This window comes from Acomys minous (genome assembly GCF_964271855.1).
Source record: "Acomys minous genome assembly, chromosome: 7".
Classification (NCBI taxonomy): domain Eukaryota; kingdom Metazoa; phylum Chordata; class Mammalia; order Rodentia; family Muridae; genus Acomys; species Acomys minous.
The window spans coordinates 77,148,815-77,172,486 of NC_140488.1; the positions used below are offsets into that span (position 1 = coordinate 77,148,815).

At 38.6% G+C, this 23,672-nt stretch overlaps 1 protein-coding gene across 4 annotated transcripts in view; it reads left to right on the forward strand.

Moving 5' to 3' along the window:
- OPHN1 (oligophrenin 1) overlaps window positions 1–23,672 on the forward strand; it is a gene marked incomplete at its 3' end in the record, with an annotated part of 303,761 nt that overhangs the window by 99,149 nt on the left and 180,940 nt on the right. For all 4 annotated transcript variants that reach the window (XM_084791065.1, XM_084791062.1, XM_084791063.1 and 1 more), the window contains exons 4-5: window positions 83–144; window positions 14,993–15,064. In XM_084791065.1, coding sequence (XP_084647191.1) covers window positions 83–144; window positions 14,993–15,064 — 134 coding nt within the window. The remainder of the gene's footprint in view (window positions 1–82; window positions 145–14,992; window positions 15,065–23,672) is intronic.

Below are 23,672 nucleotides of genomic sequence, written 5' to 3' on the forward strand. Positions count from 1 at the left end.
TGTCTCCCATTGCAAGAATCTTTGCCTACTGCTCAATATGCCTCTTTACTAATTTGCTTTATTTTTTATTCTTTCTTACCAGCGGAATCATTCAAGGAATTTGCTGAATTGCTCAATGAAGTAGAAAACGAGAGGATGATGATGGTAGGTCACTATATTGGTAAGGGTTCTGTAAAGGAACAGAACCCATTGGATGAGTCTGTCTTAAAAAGGAGTGTATTTAACTTACACTATATGGGTTGTCTAGTGCAACAAAGGCTGTGTTCATTGGAGAGGCTGTGAACCTAGTAGCTGCTCAATCAATGATGCTAGATGCCCCAGAAATCCCAACTTAGCACTGAAGGATTTCTGAAGATTTTTTGGTTTTGAGTCCATGTTAGAAAGCCAAGAAGCTGGGTTCCAATCTCACCAAAGGATGGCAGCCACAGCCACAACACGGCAGATGTGTTCACCAGCAAGCAGTGAAGGTGAGCAGACAAAACACAGTGTTGCTTTTCCCTCAGACCTCTTTATATCTGGAACACCACTTTGGGTGATGGTCTTACTCTGTTTAGTTAATCCTTCCATGAATACTGTCACAGACATACCCAGGGTTGTTATCTTACTGGATCCCAGATCCAATCAAACAGACAGCAAATTAACCATAATAAGGGTCTTTTGCAGAGCAGAACTATAACTTTATTGAAGCTCAATTGGTCATTTTTTATTTTATAATTTTTTTGTGCATGGCTGTTTTGTCTGCATATATGTTTGTGTTTCACATGCATGTCTGCTGCCTGTAGAGGCCAGAAGAGGGATTCTCTGGACTTGAACTTACATATGGTTGTAAGTCACCATTGAATTGACCCTGGGTCCTTTGGAAGAACAGTCAGTACTCCTAACTGCTGAGCCATCTCTCCAGCCCCTATTTTTTCATATATCTTGTTTTTGGAATCTAAAAAGTCATCATGAAATGTAAGAGCACCTAACAAATAATTATTTGTATATCTCTTAGGAGTTTGGTACATTTTAGTTTATGATCCACTTTAAATTATTTTTTAAAGGAGTCAGGATCTTTGTGTAGTGTAGTTTTTACCATGTGGGTGCCTTTTCTCCATACCCTCTCCAGTGTTTGTTGTTGGCTGTTTTGTTGATCTTCACCATTCTGACTGGAGCAAGATGAAAGCGGGACAGAGGGGAGGACATCCTATTGGGACTCTAAGTGAGAGAAGCATGGGAGAATGGGGAAATAGAAGGATCCAGAGGGTCCTAGAAACCTACAAGAATAACATTATGATGGGCAGATCTGGGCCCAGGGGTCCTGCTCAAACTATGGCAGCAGCCAAGGACAATATGTGCAGTAAACTTTCAAACCCCTACCCAGATCTAGCCAATGGACAGGACATTCTCCACAGTTGAGTGGAGAGTGGGGTCTGACTTTCACATGAACTCTGGTGCCCCATATTTGACCACGTCCCCTGGATGGGGAGGCCTGGTGGCACTCAGAGGAAGGATAGCAGGCTACCAAGAAGAGACTTTGATACCCTATGAGCATATACAGGGGGAGGATGTCCCCCTCAGTCACAGTAATAGGGAAGAGGAGTAAAGGGAAAATGGGAGGGAGGGAGGAATGGGAGGATACAAGGGATGGGATAACAATTGAGATGTAATATGAATTAATTAATAAAATATATTAAAAAAGATAAAATGTCAAAGTTGTTTGATTTGTATTTCCCTAGTTGCTGGCGATGATGAATATCTTTTGAGAGGTGGTAGCACATGCCTTTAATCCCAGCACTAGGGAAGGCACAGGCAGGTGGATTTCTGTGCGTTCAAGGCCAGCTTGGTCTACAAAACAAGTGCAGGACAGCCAAGGCTGCACGGAGAAACAAAACAAAATGAACAAACAAATAAACAAACAAAACTTGAGAGTTTTCTTCTTTTGAGAACTCTCCATTCAGATCCCAGGATCACTTTTCTTTGAATGAGTCGTTTGTGAATTTTGACTCTTTGTTTTTGGAATTCTTAGTATATTCTAGATATTAATCCTCTGTTAGATATACATGTGGCAAAGATTCTCTCTAATCAATTCTGTGGCATTCCTTTTTACCCAGATGATTGCTTTTTTTTTAAAAGCCAGGTAGAACTATTTAATTTTAGTAAGTCCTACTTGTCAATTGTTGTTGGCTTTAATTCTTAGGCAAATGGAATCCTATACAGAAAGTCCTTTTCTATACCTATATGGTGTAGGTGCTGCTTATATTTTCTTCTAGCAGTTTCAGTGTTTCTGATTTCACATTTAGGTCTTTGATCCATTTGGAGATAGTTTTTATGCAAACTGATAGATATAATCTAATTTCATTCTTCTGCATGTGGACTTCCAGTTTTCTCAGTATCATTTGTTGAAGATGTTTCCTTTCTTTCTTCCTTTTTTTATTATATGTTTTTTGTCACCTTTGTCAAGTATTAAATTGTTGAAGTTATCTGTACTCATTTTTGGGTCTCTGTTGGTCACATGCTTGTTTCTGTGCCACCATCATAAGTGCTTTCATTACTATGGTTCTGTAGTGTATCTTGAGATCTGGCAATCTCTCCAGCATTGTTCATTTTGCTAAGGACTTTTTTTGGCTATCCAGGGTCTTTTGTAGTTCCATATTGATTTCAGGATAATGCTTTCTATTTTTGTGACAAATGAGATGGAGATTTTAATTCGGATTGTATTGAATCTGTAAATGGATTTTGGTAAAATGGACATTTTTATAATATTAATTTGACCTAACTATGAGTATAGGGTGTTTTTCCATTTTCTAGTGTCTTTACCTCATTCTTCTGCATAAGTGTAAAATTTTCACTGTAAAGGAACTTCACCTCCTTGGTTAAGTTTATTCCTAGATAGTTTATTTTGAAGCTATTGTGAATGAGATTGTGTTCCATGATCTCCTCCTCTGTATGTTTGTTGGTGTTGCATAGGAAATGTATTTATTTCTCCAAGCTGAGTCTGTATTCTTCCATCTTGTTGAATTTGTTCATCATTTCTAGAAGTTTTATGGTAGAACTTTTGACATATCTAATGTATAATATCATATCATCTGCAAATAACGATAGTATGACCTCTTACTATTTGTATCCTTTTAAATTTCCTAATATCTTGCCTTGTTCAGTAAATCTATATTGGGGGCAGGACAGGGTTTATTTGGCTAACATATCGTGAATCAGAGTCCATCAAGGGAAGTTGAGGCAGGAGCTGAAACCTGGTGAACTACTGGAGGCAGGAGCAGATGCAGAGGTCATTGAGGAGTTCTGCTCACTGGCTTGCTCCTCATGGCTTGCTCCTCATGGCTTGCTCCTCATGGCTTGCTCAGCATCATTTGTAAAAAATAAAAAAAAAATTAAGATGACAATTACAACATTTCTCCCTCCCTGTCATGTCTTTTCAACACTATGCCACTAGCTTCTCAGTGCACTGCTATTATTTTCTAGCCTCCTAGAGAAGTATAGTTGTTGATACCTTTGAGGGTAGGATATTTAGCATTTGATTCTGACTCAGCCACTAATTCACTTCTTGACTCTGTATGAGTCCGTTTAATTTTGCTTGTCCTTCTCTTATTCTTTTGTAAAGAAAATAAAAGAATCATCACTCCCGGTTGTCATGAATCATCACTCCCGGTTGTTATGAATCATCACTCCCGGTTGTCATGAAGCATCACTCCCGGTTGTCATGAAGCATCACTCCTGGTTGTCATGAAGCACCGTAAAAGAAGTAATATGGGAATGATTTATAAAGGTGAAGAACATTGATTATATAAGGATTGTTTTTAGTAATCTCTATTTACTCATAAGAAATGACAGGGATTTTCTGAGTTTATGAAATTTGCTTCTAAAGACAATTAAGGAGAGACAAACATGAGCACTTGAAGTATTTTCATTTCTTTCATTTACTTCATAGCAAAATGTCTTAGGGTTTCTGTTGCTGCAATGGAACACCATGACCAAAAAGCAAGTTGAGGAGGAAAGGGTTTATTCTGCTTACATTTTCACATCCTGTTGCTGTTCATCACCAAAGGAAGTCAAGAAAAGAACTCAAGCAAGATAGGAACCTGGAGGCAGGAGCTGATGCAGAGGCCACGGAGGGGTGCTGCTTACTGGCCTGCTTTCTTATAGAACCTAGGACTACCAGCCCAGGGATGGCACCACCCACAATGAAATGGGCCCTCCTCCATTGATCACTATTTGAGAAAATGCCTTACAGCTGCATCTCATGAAGGCTTTCCTCAACTGAGGCTCGTTTCTCTCTGATTACTCTAGCTTGTGTACAGTTGACACAAAACCAGCCAGCACAATTGACCCCTTGTCAACTTGACACACAAACACATCATTATGAAGCCACAGCTCGTCCTTTCTTACTCATTCTCAAGATCTCACGTTAAAAACCGTTAACTTTAAAAGTCCCACGGTCTTTACAAATTCAAACACTTTAAAAATTCAGTCCCTGTCTCTGAATCTGTTGCCTGCCTTTGGATCCCTTTCCCCTAACTGACCTGCTTTGTTTAACTTCAACAGGATAAGATACATCTAGTCTTATAGCAACTTGGTATGCTGGATGAGACCTGATAGGCTGTGGTCATGCGACACGGAAGGAAGTCCCCTTCTGTCACAGGTCTAGGGGTGAAGGAATAGGGCGGAAGAGGCAGGGAAGATGGGAATGGGAAGATACAAGTGAGGGGATAACAATTAATATGTAATCTGTACAAATTACAATAAATTAAAGTAAAAAAATCAACCAACCAAATAAACAAACTCCTCAAAAGTTTTAGACTCTTTAAAATCTCCAATTTCTTTTAAAATTCGATGTCTTTTAAAACTCAAAATCTCTCAATTGTGGGCTTCAGTAAAATAAAAAATAAACCAAGTACCTTCTTACGTCAAGAGGGAAAAAAAATCAGGGCACAGTCACAAAACGAAGGAAAACCAAACTCTAACCATCAGTGTCTGTGATCCACTCATGATCTTCTGGATTCCTGCAAAGGGCTTGGGTCACTTTCCCAGCTCTGCCCTCTGTAGCACACACAGCTTGTCTTCTAGGTGCCAGCTGGCTCTACTTCACTGCTCCTGCTGTCCCAGGGCACTGGTATCCCCAGTGCTTCTAGGGTCTTCTGCTGCAACTGGCCTGCACTTTCACCAATTGAAGCTCCTTTCTCTCTGATCACTCCATCTTGTGTCAAGTTGACACAAAACCTGCCAGTACACAAAGCTTTACACTACTGGAACAGGAATCATCATTTGAGATGCTGTTTTCCTTACTCTTCCTCCTGGTTCTTTGTCACACATTTATGTTTGTCAGTTTTATATCTTTCCTAAAATTAGAATCCAAAACAAATTTGTTATGACAAACAATAAGGAAGCTCATAGCCCGAGAACATGGCAATGGTCCTTGCCCGTTCGTCTCCATAAATGAATGTAGATTGTGGCAGGAACTGTGAGGAGAGAAAAGGTGGTGGAGCTTCCCAGCTGGGATCTTCTTCAAAGTAGCCTTGGGTAACTGTAGTATCTCAGAAGTGGTGTGTAAGCGTCTGGATTGCAGACTTCCTGTATAATGAGGAAGCCTGTCTGTATACTTTCCTTACTCAGAACGGAGTTGTTTTATTTTGGTGATGTACAAAGTCTATGTTTGTGGAACGGCAGCAATAATATTAAGAGGCCCATACCACTGCAAGCAATGTTTTTACTGAAGGCATTTTTGGTAGCTTGCTGACCATCAGTGATTCCTGAGCAATCCTGTGGCATTAGAGTGGATCCTGCCACTGTTTAGCTAGCCAGTATTCAGCCTTCATTTTGTCTTTATTCAGTAGGAATCTGATTCTATAAACTCTTAGTGAGTTTAGTTTGGGGCTTCTCGTGGTTGGGCTTCTCTGTATGCAGATACAGAGCTGTTGGTTTTCATAGAGTGCTTACAAAAATTAATGCAGTGGTCAGAAAGGCAGTCAAAGACAACACTTACTAACAAGGATTCTTTGTATTGTTGCTGAAATTCTAAGAAATTAAAGGCTAGGCAATGAAAGAGGTAAAGGAACAAGGGTTCAGCAGGTTTTATCCCCATATGTCCGGTTTTGTTCTAGCAGAAAATAGTATTATAAGAACTGGGTGGCAAGGGTCACAGTATCTGCTTGTGGTGTGGGAGAATTGGTGTTGTTGCCAATCCATTTAATGGAAACAGATAGAACCTCAATTCACTGAAGCATATACAAATACGTAATTGGCCTGGATTGTCCATTAGGAGTTGCATATACACTTGCTTGTTAAGGACAGTCCTCCTTTAAACATGAAAAACTAGCAACTTTACCATCGTGAGGCCACTTGAATATGCAGGCCCAAATGGGCATTTATACAAATCAGTTGCTATGTGGCACTCTCTGTGTGAGTGGCATGTGTACTTCCTGTTCAAAGTCAGACTTCCTCAATGTTTCACAGTCACGTTTTACGTTATCTTTATGAAACTGGAACTAGTTTTTAAAAATAGTCTATTGCTTTATTGAAACCTATTCTAAAACCTAGTGGTTTACAGTAAAATTATTTAAGTATAGGCAGTATTTCAGGCAGGGATCATTGGGTATTTCGTCTTCTCCAGATAGTAACACTCACTGAACACATGGCTTGTTTTAGCGGTTCTAACCAGTGTTCCTCACAAGCTTGGAAGGCTGGCTTCAGCTGGTGAGAGATCTTCACTGGAATGCCTGCATTGAGTCTCTGCATTTTAGACTCAGGGCCACTCAACTTTTTTTTTTTTAAATATTTTTTATTTATTTAATTTTTAAATTTATGTGTGTTGGTGTGAGGGTGTCAGATCTTGGAGTTACAGACAGTTGTGAACTGCCATGTGGGTGCTGGGAATTGAACCCAGGTCCTTTGGAAGAGCAGGCAGTGCTCTTAACCACTGAGCCATCTCTCTAGCCCCCCACTCAACTTTTTTACAGGGCTACCTCATGGCTTGCCTTGTATGAGGAGTGTGCAGTCAGACTTCCAAGATAACTGAGTACCTTTTGTTGGACAATTACGACCTAAACTTAGAAATTGCTTAGTTTTGTTTCTTGTTGATTGATTCAAAACAGTAACAAGCTCCCTCACATTCAAGGTGGAGACTCAGGTTTTATCTTTCAATGGCAGGTGGGTTTTAAAAAGTAAGATTAGGTTTTAATACTGCTACAATAATAAAGAAAAAAATTGCCTCCCTGAATAGTTCTTAATTTGTCTGTAGGTGAATAAGCAAAACTGATATTCTTCATAATCCACAATTCAATGAAGTATAGAATGTGTTGGATAAGAGAATTCCTTGTGTAGTTTTCACTGGGTAAGAGTTCAGTGTGAGTTTTGGCATGAATTGGGGACCTCTGTAGAAAAACCTCCATAGAAGGAGGAGTCATGCAGTATGACTGTATGAACTTTTTTCCTTTGGCTCATGAATACAGTTCGATATAGGGATTTTGTGTGTCATACTCAGAGGAAGTTATTCGTATGACTAGGACCAAATAGCATCTGAAAAGATGGTTCATCTTAGAGATCAGTAGAGATGTGATGAGAATTAAAAACCACAGAGGTTTTGGGAGACCATGTATGTTAGAGGTTTGTTTTTAATAAGAGGCAGCAAGGGAGAGGAATAAATTTCTAAAATTTTATTTTCTAAAGAAATAAATATAAGTACTATATTTATATGATTTCCACTCGTTCTCCCTGGCCCACAACTTCTTCCATGTCCTCCAGACTCCCTTTCAATTTCACAGCCTTGTTTTATTTAATTATATTGTTACACACACACACACACACACACACACACACACACACACACACACACACACACACACCTATAGAGAATACTGAGATAAGAATAAACCAGTGCAAGAGGCTATAGCAAGAAAACAAATGTAGCTCTAATTTCGGAAATACAAAACAGAACTAAGAACAAGATTTTTTAAAGGCTAGCAATCAACAGATGCCTTTCACTAATAGCTTTAAATATTAATGTTATCAAAGTTAGTCAAAAGACATGGGTTAAATGAATAGGTCTCACGTGAAGTTTTGAATGCAAGTTGTAAATGAACTATTTCGTTCAGTGAGGCTTCTTACTCAGAGGAAGTTAAAATGTAACTATCTCTTCAAAGGATATGATAAGCCTAAAGTTCACTTATCCCAAATCTAAGCCTATGTTAAATGAGACCTAGGTAGCTGAATAATGATAAAAAATAAAACAAGATTGAATAAAGAAAATAAACCAGAATAGAACAAAGCAATACAAAAACAAGCTGAAAAAAAAAAAAGAGAGCCAAAGAAAAAGGACAGGAACCACATACAGATGCAGAGATTCACACAGAAAAAAAAAAATCAGAAGCCACAATATATAAGCAAATGACCTGTAGATAGATAGGTAGGTAGGTAGGTAGGTAGGTAGGTAGGTAGGTAGGTAGGTAGATGATAGATAGATGAATAGAAAGCTTTCCCTGGAAACCCGCTGTCCATGCTGTCCAGGTTATTAAGTAGGCAATCTTCACTCTCTTTCCTGTTCCCCGGCACCCATCCCAAGTCCTGTCCTCAGCTTTGTAACAAACCACCTTCACAGTGGACTCTGCTTCCACTCTACCTTCAACCCAAGGGAATCATGTCTTCTACAGATTGGATTTGAAAATGGGGTCCATCGTTCTGTTGTATCTAAGAAACGCACCTGAAAATCAAGGACAGACATTATTTCAGACTAAAAGCATGGAAAAAGATATTCCAAAGAAACAAGGTGGAATCGCCATTTTTAATATCTGACAAAATAGGCTTCAAACCAAAGCAAATCAGAAGATGAGAAAGGACAGTATAAACTCATCAAAGGAAAAATGAACCAAGAGGACATTACAATTTTAAACATATACACCAAACACAGGGACACCCAAGTTCATAAATCATTACTACAGCTAGAATCACATATTGATCCTCACACAATTATAGTAGATGATTTCAGTACTCCACTTTCACCAATATGCTTCTTTGCCCACGAGGCAATGTCAGAGTGGTCTCCTTCTCATGGCATGTATCCTAAGCTGGACCAGTCTTGGTTGGCCACTCCCCTAATTTCTGTACCAACTTTACCACTACACTTATAGGCAGGGCACATTGTAGGTTGAAGGCTTTGTGGCTGGGTTGGTGTCCCAGTCCCTCTACTTGGAAGTCTTGCCTGGTTACAGGAGATGATCAGTTCAAGCTCTGTATCCCCCCATCTGCACTGCTTACTAGAAGTTAGGGTTACCCTCTTATTCCTGAGAGTTTCCATTGCACTAGATTTCTACCTTGCCCTTGAAATGCTTCCCAATTCCAGCTGTCTCACCTAGTACTTTCACCCTCCACCTCCTTTCAACCTAATCCCTCCAGATTCCATCCCCACGCAACCAACGTCCACCCAAGGTATCTGTTCTATTTTCTCTACCTGGTGATGATTCATGCACCATCTCCCTCCTTGAGCCATCCTTGTTACTTAACCTCTCTGGGTCTGTGGGTTGTAGCATGATTATCCTTTATAGCTACTATCCACTTAAAAATGAGTACATACAATGTTTGTCTCACTGGGTCTGGGTTACCACACTCAGGGTGATTTTTTTTTAGTTCCATGCATTTGTCTGAAAATTTCATGTTGTTATTTTTTTCAGGTTTCAGATATTTTTTTAATATTTTTTATTTTATATATACATTTCTATTACTACATACATATAAAATAAACTACACACAACAAGAAGAACCACAAAAATCAGGAATTATATTAATTTTACATTCATAGTGTTTTGGCTATTTGTATTTGGCAACCTTAAAGAGAACATCTTTCCTGTCTTGTGAGTCTAAAATTCTGAATGTCAATCAATATCTCTCATATCTTATCTCTGTCAACTTAAAACATCTATCTAGACCTAAAAACATCTTAACACCTACTATTTTAAAGATTCATTGACAATGAGACAGGTTAACTCCTGGCAACACCCAGCCTACCTCAAAGAAGATGATGAGCATCAAAGAACCTCCTTATGGAGATGGCTTCAAATGTGGCAAACCAGCCACTGGGCAAAATTCCTTCGTTTCTGCCACAGATAGAATTCTGCCTAAAATGGGCAAGCTTGGATGCAGGCAGAGTCGACGGCCAAACTCTACCAAGACAGAGCAAGTCCTTAATAGTTCTTGTCTTGCAAATATGTCTGTCGGATATATTGGGCTAGAAGGCTGAAGATGATGCTCCAATATTATATAGAGTTTTGGGTGACTGTTCAGGCAGCAAATTGCCTCTGTCATTTTTTCACTTTGGAAGCTGCTAACCTGAACTCCCTGTCTACTCAGGAATTTAAGTTTTATTCCTTCTCAAGTCTCTGATAGGGCTGAAGACCAAATAGTTTAGTCTTACAATAATGTTATTGTTTTTAAAGAATAAGTCATTTTTAAAATTTATTTTTAACTCATCTCCCAAAATAAATCATGGACACATAGGGAAACTATATGATATTTCAGTATGCATATGCATTGACAAGTGTTCAAATCAGATTAAAAACACATATTTCTTTAAGCAGTTATTGTTTCTTTATGATGTAAACATTAATGATTAAAAGCTCTTTTAGTTTTTTGTTTGTTTGTTTTTGTTTTTCGAGACAAGGTTTCTCTGTGTAGCCTTGGCTATCCTGGAGTCACTTGTAGACCAGGCTGGCCTTGACCTCACAGAGATCTGCCTGCCTCTGCTTTCCAAGTGCTGGGATTAAAGGCGTGCACCACCATGCCCAGAGCTGCTCTTCTAGTTTTTTAAAAATATACAGTATATAGTCATTATCCCTTACTCTGAAAATAGTATCTAAGGATTTTCTCTCTAATTATAACTTAGCAATCAATTTTTCTTTTTAAAAAATTTTATTAAATATTTTTTACATATACCTTTATATCATTATACTTATATACAATAAACTAACTACAGCAAGAAGAACCATGAGACAATCAGGAATTATATATATGTTACATTCATAGTGTTTTGGCTATTTGCATTTGGCAACCTTAAAGAAAACATCTTTCCTATCTTGGTGAGTCAAAAATTCTGATGCAAATCAGTATCTATCATATCTCATCATGGTTAACTTAAAACATCTATCTAGATCTAAAAACATCCTAAGCCCTAAACAACTAAGTTTAACTGTAAAACTAAACTATCTGGTCTTTAACTTCATCAGAGACTTGAGAAGGAATAAACTTGATTACCTGTGTATACAGGAAGTGAAATTTGGCAACTTCTGAAATGAGAAGATGGCAGAGACAGTTTGCTGCCTGAAGAGTCACCCAAAACTCTCTATAACACTGGATCATCATCTCCAGCCTTCTGGCCCAATATATCTGACAGACACATTTGTGAGGCAGGAATTATTGAAGACTTGCCTACCCTGTCTCAGCAGAGGTTGGCTGTTGACTCTGCCTGCATTCAAGCTTGCCCATTTTAGGCAGAATTCTGTCTGTGGTAGAAACGAGGTCATTTTCCCCAGTGGCTTGTTTGCCACATTTAAAGCCATTTACATAAGGAGGTTCTTTGATGCTCATCATCTTCTTTGAGGTAGGCTGGGTGTTGCCAGCAGTTAACTTCTCTCATTGTAAGTCTAGCTTTGAAATAAAAACATCTTTAAATTCCATATTCTGTGTGTCTCTGAGGTTTTTTGAAGACTTGTCTAACTTTTTACCTTATCTTTCTATAGAATCATGCCTATACCTTGGATATATATTCTTGTGATAATAATAGACTGATAATTGACATGACCGTGATTTGATGAACAAACAATTAATTTGTATAACTTACTTATCTTAAACAGCCTGCAATAGCACTTTCAAAGTATTGGAAGTAAACCTTGTATTATAATTGAGTTGTATGGGTACAATACCTCACATTAGAGTAGAAATACACACACACACACACACACACACACACACACACACACACACACAATGTGTGTGAAGAATAACCTTACATTTGAGTTCTATACTAATGTATCTAAAATTTAAAAACTTATTTTGCATCTATATTCAAAATTCTATACAAGTGAATTAAAAATAACCTTGCGAGTAATAATTAAGGCCTTAAGTTGCAGAGTAGATTCACTAATCTACTTCTTGTCCTATCATCCCTTTATATTTCTATATTCCCCCTTCTTTCTTTTCAACCTCTATATCCAAACCTAAGAATGAAAGATAAAGGAAAGGAGAGATATCCCTGGGTCCAACCTTGTTTTCTCTGAATGATGTTATTTTTTTTTAACAGCTGAGAAATACTCGATTGTGTAAATGTACCACACAGTATCTTCATCAGTTCTTCAGGTGAGGGACATCTAGGTTGTTTCCAGATTCTGGCTATTATGAATAAAGCTACTGTGATCATATTTGAGCAAGTGTCTTTGTTGTGGTGGAACATCTTTCGAGTATATGCCCAGGAGTGGCATAGCTGGGTCTTAAGATAGAGCTGTTCCCAATTTTCTGAGAAAGTGCCAGATTGATTTTCAAAGTGGTTGTACAAGGTTGCACTCCCACCAGCAATGGAAGAGTGTTCCCCTTTTCTCCACATCCACAGCATGTACTATCAGTTGAGGTTTTTGATCTTAGCCAATTTGAGGGGTGTAAGATGGAATCTCAGAGTCGTTTTTATTTTCAATTTCCTGATGACTACGGACATTGAACACTTGTTTTAAGTGCTTCTCGGGCATTAGAGATTCCTCTGTTGAGAATAGTTTAGATTTCTATCCCATTTTATTTATTTATTTTTACAGATTTATTTATTTATCGTGTATACAGTATTGTCTGCATGTAGTGCCTGCAAGCCAGAAGAGGGCACCAGATCTCATTATAGATGGTTGTGAACCACCATATGGTTGCTGGGAATTGAACTCAGGACCTTTGGAAGAACAGCCAGTGCTCTTAACCTCTGAGCCATCTCTCCAGCCCCTTCTATCCCATTTTTAATTGGATTATTTGCTTTGTTGGTGTTTAATTTCTTGAGTTCTTTATATATTTTGGATATTAACCTTCTGTTAGTGTAGGATTGGTAAACATCTTTTCCCAACCTGTAGACTGTTGTTTCATTCTATTGACTGTGTCCTTTGCCTTACAGAAGCTTTTCAGTTTCATGAGGTCCCATTTATTAATTGTTGATCTTAGAGCCTGAGCTATTGGCATTCTGTTCAGATAATTGTCTCCTGTACCAGTGAGTTCAAGGCTCTTCCCCACTTTTTCTTCTAACAGATTTAGTGTATCTAGATTTATGTTGAGGTCTTTGATCCACTAGGTCTTGTGTTCTATGCAGGCTGGTAGATATGGATCTATTTGCATTCTTCTACACGCAGACGTCCAGTTAGACCAGCACCATTTGTTGAAGATGTTTTCTTTTTTCCATTAAATGGTTTTGTCTTCTTTGTAAAAATTTAGATATTCTTAGGTGTGTGGGTTTGTTTCTGGGTCTTTGATTTGATTCCATTGATCAACCTGTCTGTTTTAATGCCAATATCATGTTTTTTAAAAAATTACTACAGCTCTGTAGTAGACCTTGAAATCAGAGATGATGTTACCTCTAGAAATTCCTTTATTGTACAGGATTTTTTTTTTTTTAGCTATTCAGGTTTTTTTGTTTTTCCATATGAAGTTTAGAATTGTTCTTTCAAGGTCTGTAAAGAATCGTGTTGGTATTTTTATAGGGATTGCATTGAATCTGTAGATTGCTTTTGGCAAGATGGCCTTTTTTACTATGGTAATCCTACAGACCCCTGAGCATGGGGGATTTTTTTTTTTTTTTACCTCTGACACCTTCCTCAAAAATTTTAAATGTTTTTTAAAATTTTATTTTGAAAGCAGTTTAATTATACATCCGTTTAACAAAACATCAGCAACCAATTTTCAGAGCCATGTTAAAGGTGAATCCATCACAGTTCTTTTTTTGGCATATACATTTATATTATTACACATAAATAAAATAAACTACATACAGCAAGGAAAACCATAAATCAATCAGGAATTATATAAACATTACATTCATGATGTTTTGGCTAATTGTATTTGACAACTTTCCAGAAAACATCTTTCCTATTTTGGTGAGTATAAAATTCTGAATGTAAATCAATATCTATCATATCTCATCTCTATCAACTTAAAATATCTATCTAGACCTAAAAATGTCTTATCCCCTAAACAACTAAGCTTAATTAAAAAGACTAAACTATCTGGACTTCAACCTCATCAGAGACTTAAGAAGGAATAATACTTAATTACCTGAGTAAACTGGAAGTGCAAGTTAGTAGTCTCCAAAATGAAAAAATGACAGAGACAGTTTGCTGCCTAAACCAGTCACACATAACTCTTTAAAAATGTTAGAGCATCCTTCTGGCCCAGTATATCTGGCAAACATATTTGTGAGGTAGGAGCTATTGATTTAACTTTTTAAAGTGAAATCTATATAGAAAATTGTCCATTTTTCAGGTTTTCCAAATTTGTGGATTACAGGTTTGTGAAGAATGACCTAATGATTCTTTGGATTTCCTTGGTGTTCACTGTTATTTCTCCCTTTTTCCATTCCTGGTTTTTGTTAATTTGGATCTTCTGTCTCTGCTTTTTAATTAATTTGGGTAAGGGTTTGTCTATCTTGTTGATCTTCTCAAAGAACCATTTTTTGTTTGTTTGTTTCATTGATTCTTTGTATTGTTCACTTTGTTTCTATTTCATTAATTTCAGCCCTGAGTTTGATTATTTCCTGTGGTCTACTTCTCTTGGGTGTGTTTGCTTCTTTTTGTTCTAGAGTTTTCAGGTGTGCTGTTAAGTTGGTAGTATGAGATCTAATTTCTTTAAGAAGGCACTTAGTGCTATGAAGTTTCCTTTTAGCACCACTTTCGTTGTGTCACATAAGTTTGGGCATGTTGTGAATGTATTTTCATTAAATTCTAGGAACCTTGTTAATCTCAACATTGTTTTCTTTTCTTTTTTTATTTTTCTTTAGGTACAAAATGCTAGTGACTTGCTGATCAAACCCCTGGAAACTTTTCGGAAGGAACAAATAGGTTTCACAAAGGTATAGTTTTCACATTAAATATATAAGGCCCTCTTTTTATTAGTAATTGTATAGTTGTTTGGACTATCACTCATCATTCTGCAATGATATATCAGTTAACTATATGGGGCAAGAAGATGCTTGGACATCCCAGATAGCTGATTACGTTATTTTAGAGTTTATTTCTGTGAATGTTTCCAAAAGAAATTGGCATTTGAATTGCTTGGCTTCGCTAATCCTTTTGGGTGGGTGTAATCTAATCTGTTGAAAGCCTGTGTAGAACAAAAGGGTAGAGAAAGGTTGAATTGACTTCTAGGCCACATGATTTTGGACATGGAACCTTTGCTCTGACTATTATTGGTGCTTAGTCCTTCAAACCCAAATCAGAATGCCCAGCACTAACTCTCAGGCTGTTGGACCTTCACGCTATCCTACTGCTATTCCTTACTATTTCCATGTGGTAGATCATGAAACTTCTTAGCCTCCATAATTATATGAGCCAGCAAACAATAAATTTCTCTCTCTTTTTCACTCAAACTCTTGGTCTCACTCTCTAACTAGTATAAAAATTAGTAGTAGGATGTGTGCTCCTGTAACTAATATAGTCATGTGCTACTTAGCAATGGGAATACATTTTGAAGTATACATCTGTAGCTGATTCTATCATTATGTGACCATCATAGAGAATACAGAACTAGATGGTATAGGCCACTCAATGTAGTAGTTTCTTGATATATTAAGAAATGCAGTAAGCAGGAGATATTTGAGGTTACACTAGTATGATAGAGCATACTGTTTAACAGAAAATATTTTATAAGGCTTATACACTAAAATAATGATAAAAGTATAGCATAGTGAGAAGCATGGGAGAACAGCAAAGTAGAAGGATCCAGAGGGTCCTAGAAACCTACAAGTAGAGCATTATGATATGCAGATTTGGGCCCAGGGGTCCCACTCAAACTAAGGCACCAGCCAAGGACAATACAGGCAGTAAACTTTAAACCCCTACCCAGATCTAGCCAATGGTCAGAACAGTCTCCACACTTGAGTGGAGAGTGGGATATGACTTTCTCACGTACTCTGGTGCCTCACATTTGACCATGTCCCCTGGAGGGGGAGACCTGGTGGCACTCAGAGGAAGGACAGCAGGTTATCAAGAAGAGACTTGATACCCTATGAGCATATACAGGGGGAGGTAATCCCCCTCAGGAACAGTCATAGGGGAGGGGAATAAGGGGAAAATGGGAGGGAGGGAAGAATGGGAGGATACAAGGGATGGGATAACCATTGAGATGTAACAAGAATAAATTAATAAAAAAGTACAGCATAGTAAATTATAACTTAGTAATATAGTTTCTCGTATCATGTATTAGGAACATAATTGGATGTGCTAAAGCTTTTATGCTATTGATAGCACAGTACACAGCACAGACTTAAGTTTATGCCTGATGCTCTGATGCTACTATGGCTATAAGGTCATGAGAATGTCAGGTCTTTTCTGCTTTTTTTATGATCTTCCTCCTTTCCCTTCCCTTTCTCCGTCTTCTTTCTTCCTCCATTTACTCTCCTCCTCTTCTGTACATCTCTTTCTTCCCCCCTTTTTTTTCTTTACTTTCTCAGACAAAATATCAGTGTTACTTAGGAATGACTCAAATCCCTGATCCTTTTTTATGTTCCTGAATGCTGGGCTTGTAGGCTTGCCCTACCACACCCAATTCTATTCATAATCTTTTAGGGCCACTGCCATGTATACAGTCCGTTGTTGGAAAATGTTAAATATCCTTATGTAGCATATAACTATATCTAAAACTGTGCAAGCATCACCAGAACCAAACACTTGGTGGGTTGTGAGTCTTTTCAGGCACACATTAGAGAGAGCTGACAGTGCAGTGGAATGGCTTTTATATATGGCGAGGACTCAAGAATAAACAAGAAGCGTGATAGAGAAAACTCCCAATATTTTAGATTATACATTATCAATTATGTGGTGTTGTAAGAAATGTTGGCATTAAGGATGATTCTGATGAAATCTAGTAGAAATGAGGAATATATTATTGGACGTTTGGGGAAAGATACTTCTTGCTATAAAGTAGCATTTCCTTGAAATGAAATTGGGTATGTAGCTGAGGAGGTTTTTTTTTTTTAAATAAATTTTAATTTATTTGAAAATCTTGTACAATTTTACAATGTATATTAATCATGTCTGTTGACCAATACTTTCCTCTTCAACTTCCCCTAGTGTTTCCCAGCTGATTACCCTCCAACTTCATGTCCTGTTTTGTTGCTAACTGCTACCTGAGTCTAATAAGTGTTGTGTGTATAAGCTTGGGTGTGTGCCTACCCAATGGGGCATGGAAAGCCTACCAGGGGCCATGTCCCAAAAGGAGATCAGCCTTTGCTTAAATGATGAGAATTTTAAGCAGGGAATGTAAGAAGCAGCTTATTTTCATCTTCCTGCTAATAGTAAAATTTAAGGAGAGAAAAACTGAAGAAGGACTTTTAAAACAAAACTGGTTTGGAACTTTTAAATAATTGGATCAGTGTATTCATATTGCAAAGAACAAGAGAACAGGTTCTGAGGAGAAGTTCAGATTAGTAGGGTTGGGGCTGCAGATGAACCAATGGTTAAGAGCTTGGTATTGTTCTTGTAGAGGAGGAGAATTGGGGTTCCAGCACCTATATTGGGCCATTCAAACTTGCTTGTAACTTCAGCTCCAGGCAATAGAACACCCTAATCTGGACTCAGTCGACATCTGTACTCATGTGCACGGACAAATAGACATACATTACACACAGTATAAGTAATTTAAAATAATAAAAAGGAATCTTAAGAAAATGATTAGCATGGGTATGAGCCAAGGACCTAATAAACTATCTCAATAAAAGACTACATAGATAGGGATTATACCAGCACTACCACCTGATACTAAAGGAAACAGAAATTAGAATGGATCATGTCTTGCAAAATATACTGTTCTTCAAGAAAAGCAAAGGTGTCTCAAAGGTAATTTGGAAACTACTAGGGTCCATACTCTCATTACAGGCATTAGGGGCATGCCTAGTTTCTTCTCAGTTATAAATAGAAGTTAGTTTATGGTAGTTCAACACTAGGATGCCCATATACCATGCTTCTAGAGATGAGCCACTGCAGAAGGAATTGTGGGTCTTCTCTCCTCCTCCACAGATGCTATCATAGTGAACAGTGTTTAGGGCCAATGTTCGGAAAGCTGAGTGATATTACCTTCTTAGAAGCTAGAAACCATGGCACTCAGCCAAAGATCTCAAGGAGTTTGACTTGTCTGATTTGCAACTTACTTGGTCTCTCACTCCTTCCTTCTTTTACATTTTTGTCTTCTATAATGGGGATGACTATCTTATGCCTATATCTGCATTTTTTAGAAGGATGTTGGTTGTTTGATATCAGGCCCACAGCTGAAGATAACTGTATCTCAACTATCAACTGTATCTAAGTCGTGTTGTGAAATGAATGGGTTAAACTTTGAACTTTAGGGCCAGTTGGGGTGGTGCATGCCTCTAATCCCAGCACTCAGGAGGCAGAGGCAGGTGGTTCTATGTGAGTTCAAGGCCAGCCTGGTCTACAAAGGGAGTCCAGGACAGCCAAGGCTACACAGAGAAACCCTGTCTTGAAAAACAAAATAGCAAAGCAAAACAAAACAAAACTCCAACAATAACAACAGTAACAAAAACCTTTGAACTTTAGAGACTGGAATGAGGTGACCTGTGAGGTTGTTGTGATGAAGTGGCTATGAGAGAGGAGTGACATTGTTGAGCACAGGAGTGTGTAGAATGCCTGGTTTGCGTCTCCCCAATTCTAGCTAGAAACCCCCAACTTTGTAACTATTTCAGTTTCCTTTTAAGATTTCACTTACTTCATTTGGAAAATGCAGCATATGAAAATAATAGCCATCCCTGGGCTAAGTGCTCTGCATTTTTTTCTGTAACCACAGCAATCCTTCGGTGCGTCTGGCAGGGAAGTAAATGAGACTTATACAAGACAAATTCAATGACAAAAGCTCTAGAGTTATTATCCATGGCCTGGATTGGGACACAAGGAGCCTTTTACTTTCCGACTTTACTCATTTTTGAGATAGGATCTCACTGAAGACCAGACTGTCCTGGAATGTCTTTCTCTTCCTCCTTCTTCAGCCGCCCCAGTGTTTGAATTATAGATGTACACTACCATGCCCAGTTACATCCTTCTATTCAGATGTGCTGTCTAGATCTGTGCAGACTCTAGGCTGCATATGATTCTCATGCCTTAGATGCTTGAGTGCTGGGCTTACAGGTAGGTGCAACCCTGTTTGGCTTACCATTATGATACCCACTAGATATTTACATTTCAAGTCCTCAGTGTTGTTAGCAATATTATAAATGCTTAGTAGTTACAGGTGGATAGTAACTATCTAGTTGGAAAGTTTATCCATTGATCTTGTCCATCCTCATTGAAAGGTCAATTGCACAATGCTATATCAGATAATTTCAGCTTCATTATTCCTGGATCTCTTTCACATTTCAATATGTCAAAAAGGATATGAATAATTTCAGTTTAATTTTTTCAGCCTAGTGAACAAAACTATTCCCAAGGTATATTTAGCATATAGCCAAAGTATTCTTTCCTGTATATGTTAAGATGTGTAATCTTGAACAAGTATCCAGTTCTAATTTTTGAGATACGAATACACCTTACAGTGGTGGTTAATGGGATGCCATGGCAATTGAGTTGGATATGAACATAGCAGGAAAGAGACTTACTGTCATGCCAATTAGAATCTACAAGGTAATTGAGATATAAAGGCTATGAAATGGAAAGTTGAGATTATAGCCAGTGGTATAGTACTTTCCCAGTGTATGTGAGGCCTAGGTTCTATGCCCACCTCACATATAAAAATGAAAATAAAAATGAAGAGAAAGGGTAAAATAATCAGTGAATGCACTCCTAGTGCTTGGTATTGTGAGTGAAGGTGATATGGGCATTCAAACATAGTAAATAGTCTAGATCAGCCTAGAGATACTGTATTCTACTAATTTCCTGTGTCATCTAATTAGTATTAATACTTATTTGGTGAAGGACATAATTAAAAGACAGAAGAGGCTTTGAAATTACAATTGTGATATAAAAATTATTGTCATCACGGGAGCAGGTGAGCTGGCCCTGCCCCGATGACATGGGAGCTGGTGAGCTGGCCTTGCCCTGATGACATGGGAGTAAGAGAGCAGGCCCTGCCCTGAGGACACGGGGGGTGGGGTGGGTGGGAGAGCCATCCATCCCATGATGACACAGGAGATGGAGAGTAGTCCTTTCCCTGAGGACATGGGGGCAAGTGAGCCAGCACTGCTATAATGACAGGGGAGAGAGAGAGAGAGAGAGAGAGAGAGAGAGAGAGAGAGAGAGAGAGAGAGAGAGAGGGAGGGAGGGAGGGAGGGAGGGAGGGAGGGAGGGAGAGAGAGAGAGAGAGAGAGAGAGAGAGAGAGAGAGAGAGAGAGAGAGAGAGAGAAAGAGAGAAAGAGAGCCCTGCCCTGAGGACAAAAGAGCAGGCCCTGATCCAGGGCTCTGAGTGGACCTCACCACAACATCTACCCAATGTATGACCTGCTGGAACACATGAAGGGGCTGGCCCTGAAGATTCAAAGATTAAGAATCTCCTTGACACACGGCAACAATGGGATATCCGACAGCAGTCCCAGTGAGGATCAGGTAATGATAGTGTAGGCTTCAAATCAGACCCATGACTCCTAGCAATGAACATTTGAAAGTAAACATATGTGGACAAAAGGCTATACTGCGTGATACACTACAGTTTCTGTGACAAGATTTTTTGTTTGTCTCTTTGTTCTATTTTACTGGGGGGAGGAGAGGGATTTTGGTGCATGACATGTAAATCATAGACATTCAATAAAAGTAAAAAAAAGTAAAAAATAATAATTGTCATTTGTTAAATTTCATGATAGTTATTATCTAACACTGAAAAGGTCTGAAGTGGTCATGTGTTTTGAAACCTACATATCTGACTTGCTTTCAATCCTGGATGAGACTAGGAGCAGGAACGTAAGGATATGCTTTAGTGGTTGACTGTCTATCGTGCAGATAGGGAAAATGTGTGGGAAGTTTTGTGTGTACCAGGCCTACTGGTTTGATGATTTTATCAATGCTATCTTCTTGCAGCAAGCTGTGAGGTAGGACTTAAACAGTTTATTGTCATAGTGAAGAGACTGAGACTCTGAAGGGTTAAAACACTCACCAGTCTTTTTCCACCCATCTTTATCAGTCAGGCTGGCCTGCACAACTACAAAGACTCACTATCAGAGTTATGTTTCAAATAGACTACCTGGAACTGCCCTGATAGTGAAATTTAGTGTAAAGTACATTTAACTAAGGGCCCGAAAATGAAGTTGTTAGTCTCTTGTTCTCTTTGCTTTTGATTTTTTCCCAGTTCCAAATTCATGCCTCCATATCTGCCCTATTAGTTAGCATGGTGTTAAGCTTTCTTGGTAGATAACACTGCAGATGGCCGGTAATGTTTTTTAGGGGCTGCGTGGTGAGGTACTGCAGTGGTGGAGCTCTACATCATGCATCGCTGACCTTGAAGCTTCTGTTGTTCCTTAACATCCTGCAGCTTTATCAACCTTGAAAAGGCCTCACGCATTCATACATTACCTTAACTTTCCTCTGTAGTTATCCCTACAAACATCACTGGGCCTGTTTGATGCATGAAGCATTAGTAGAACACATTAGATGTCCTTGCTGGGCCTTCAGATAGTCTGATTATGTTTAGGGCATTCCCACTGAGCCAGACAAGTTCTGTGAAGCTCATCGTCACCTTACCACATACCCTCTCTCTCTCTGCAAACTGGGTGCTGGTTATCTCTGCAGTGATAGCTCCCTCCTAACTAGTGAGTATAAACCACCAAGCCAAACAGTCAGATTTCACTTTTCCCCAGAGGGTTATATTACTGTGTTCCCAGTGAGGTCTGTTCCTTATCCAATTTGTCTTGAATATTTTCTTCAGCCTTAAATTGTATAAATACTCTGTTTTAATGATCCCTTCTTTCGTATTACCTGGGATAGATCCTATACATAGTGGGCAAATGCTCTACTAGATCCCTGTTTAAAAGGTTTTGTTTTGAGACAGTGTCTTAATGCATTGCTGGCCCTGAATTCACTCTCTGGTCTAAGGAAGACTAAAACTTGTGGTCCTACCCCTGACCCCCAGCCTCAGTCTCTAGAATAGCTGGAATTACAGGTCTCTACCACCAGGCCTAGCTTGTTGTTTTTGTCTATCCTGATTGGCTGAAACAAAATACACAAAACTCTGTTGCTAGCTGGGTTTGTGACTTCACTAGTAGTTGTTAGGTATTATCAGCAGTAACAGAGAAACACAGCCAGTGCTGTTTACCACCAGCATCCTGAGGAGGTCACTCTCATTAATGGACTCCTGTTCAGGTAAAGATAGATTTTTGACTATGTTACTGAAAAGAAATCCAAAATGAATCACTACAAGTCAACATTAGTGAATTTGAAAATATTTATATAGGGAGACATGCAGGAATATGACTATGATCCTAGGACAGGCTGTGGGCTTCTTCAGAGACTCTCACTTTATAATGGCTGTTTATTTGACCTCAGGAGGACATGGAAGAAGGAAATGGAGCGGGAAAGGGAAATGTAATACTATTTTAGTTAAAAAAAAAAAAAGGTTACTGAGTTCTCTGTGTTGTTTTCTTTGGCATGTCCTACGAAAGCCTTCACTTACCAGGAAATTGGGACAGAGGGGAGGACATCCTATTGGGACTCTAGGTGAGACAAGCATGGGAGAATGGCAAAGTAGAAGGATCCAGGGGTCCTAGAAACCTACAAGTAGAACATTATGATAGGCAGATTTGGGCCCAGGGGTCCCACTCAAACTAAGGCACCAGCCAAGGACAATACAGGCAGTAAACTTTAAACCCCTACCCAGATCTAGCCAATGGACAGAACATTCTCCACAGTAGAGTGGAGAGTGGGATATGACTTTCTCACGTACTCTGGTGCCTCACATTTGACCATGTCCCCTGGAGGGGGAGACCTGGTGGCACTCAGAGGAAGGACAGCAGGTTACCAAGAAGAGACTTGATACCCTATGAGCATATACAAGGGGAGGTAATCCCCCTCAGGAACAGTCATAGGGGAGGGAAATAAGGGGAAAATGGGAAGAATGGGAGGATACAGGGATGGGATAACCATTGAGATGTAACAAGAATAAATTATTTTAAAAAAGGGAAAAAAGGATATATTAATCAGGGAGTGTGATTCACAGTAAGGTTTTAAGATTAAGCACAGTATATGTAACGTTAAAAGTTAAGTAAAACTATTTGAGATAATAGATTTACTTTTTTTTAGAGAACTTTTGTCAATGAAATGATGTCCCTTTCTTTTTTGGAGGTATACTGTCTTAATATTAGAGATAAGAGAGGATGGCTAATATGGTAAAACTCAAGCTTACAAACATTCTGGCCCTAAGTTAGCACCAATCATTTATTGTTTTTAACATTCATATTGGAGATACCTTTAGGATAAATATATTACTTGTACAGATACTTTTTAGTTTTGTAGGTTGTGTTGAAGTCTCGA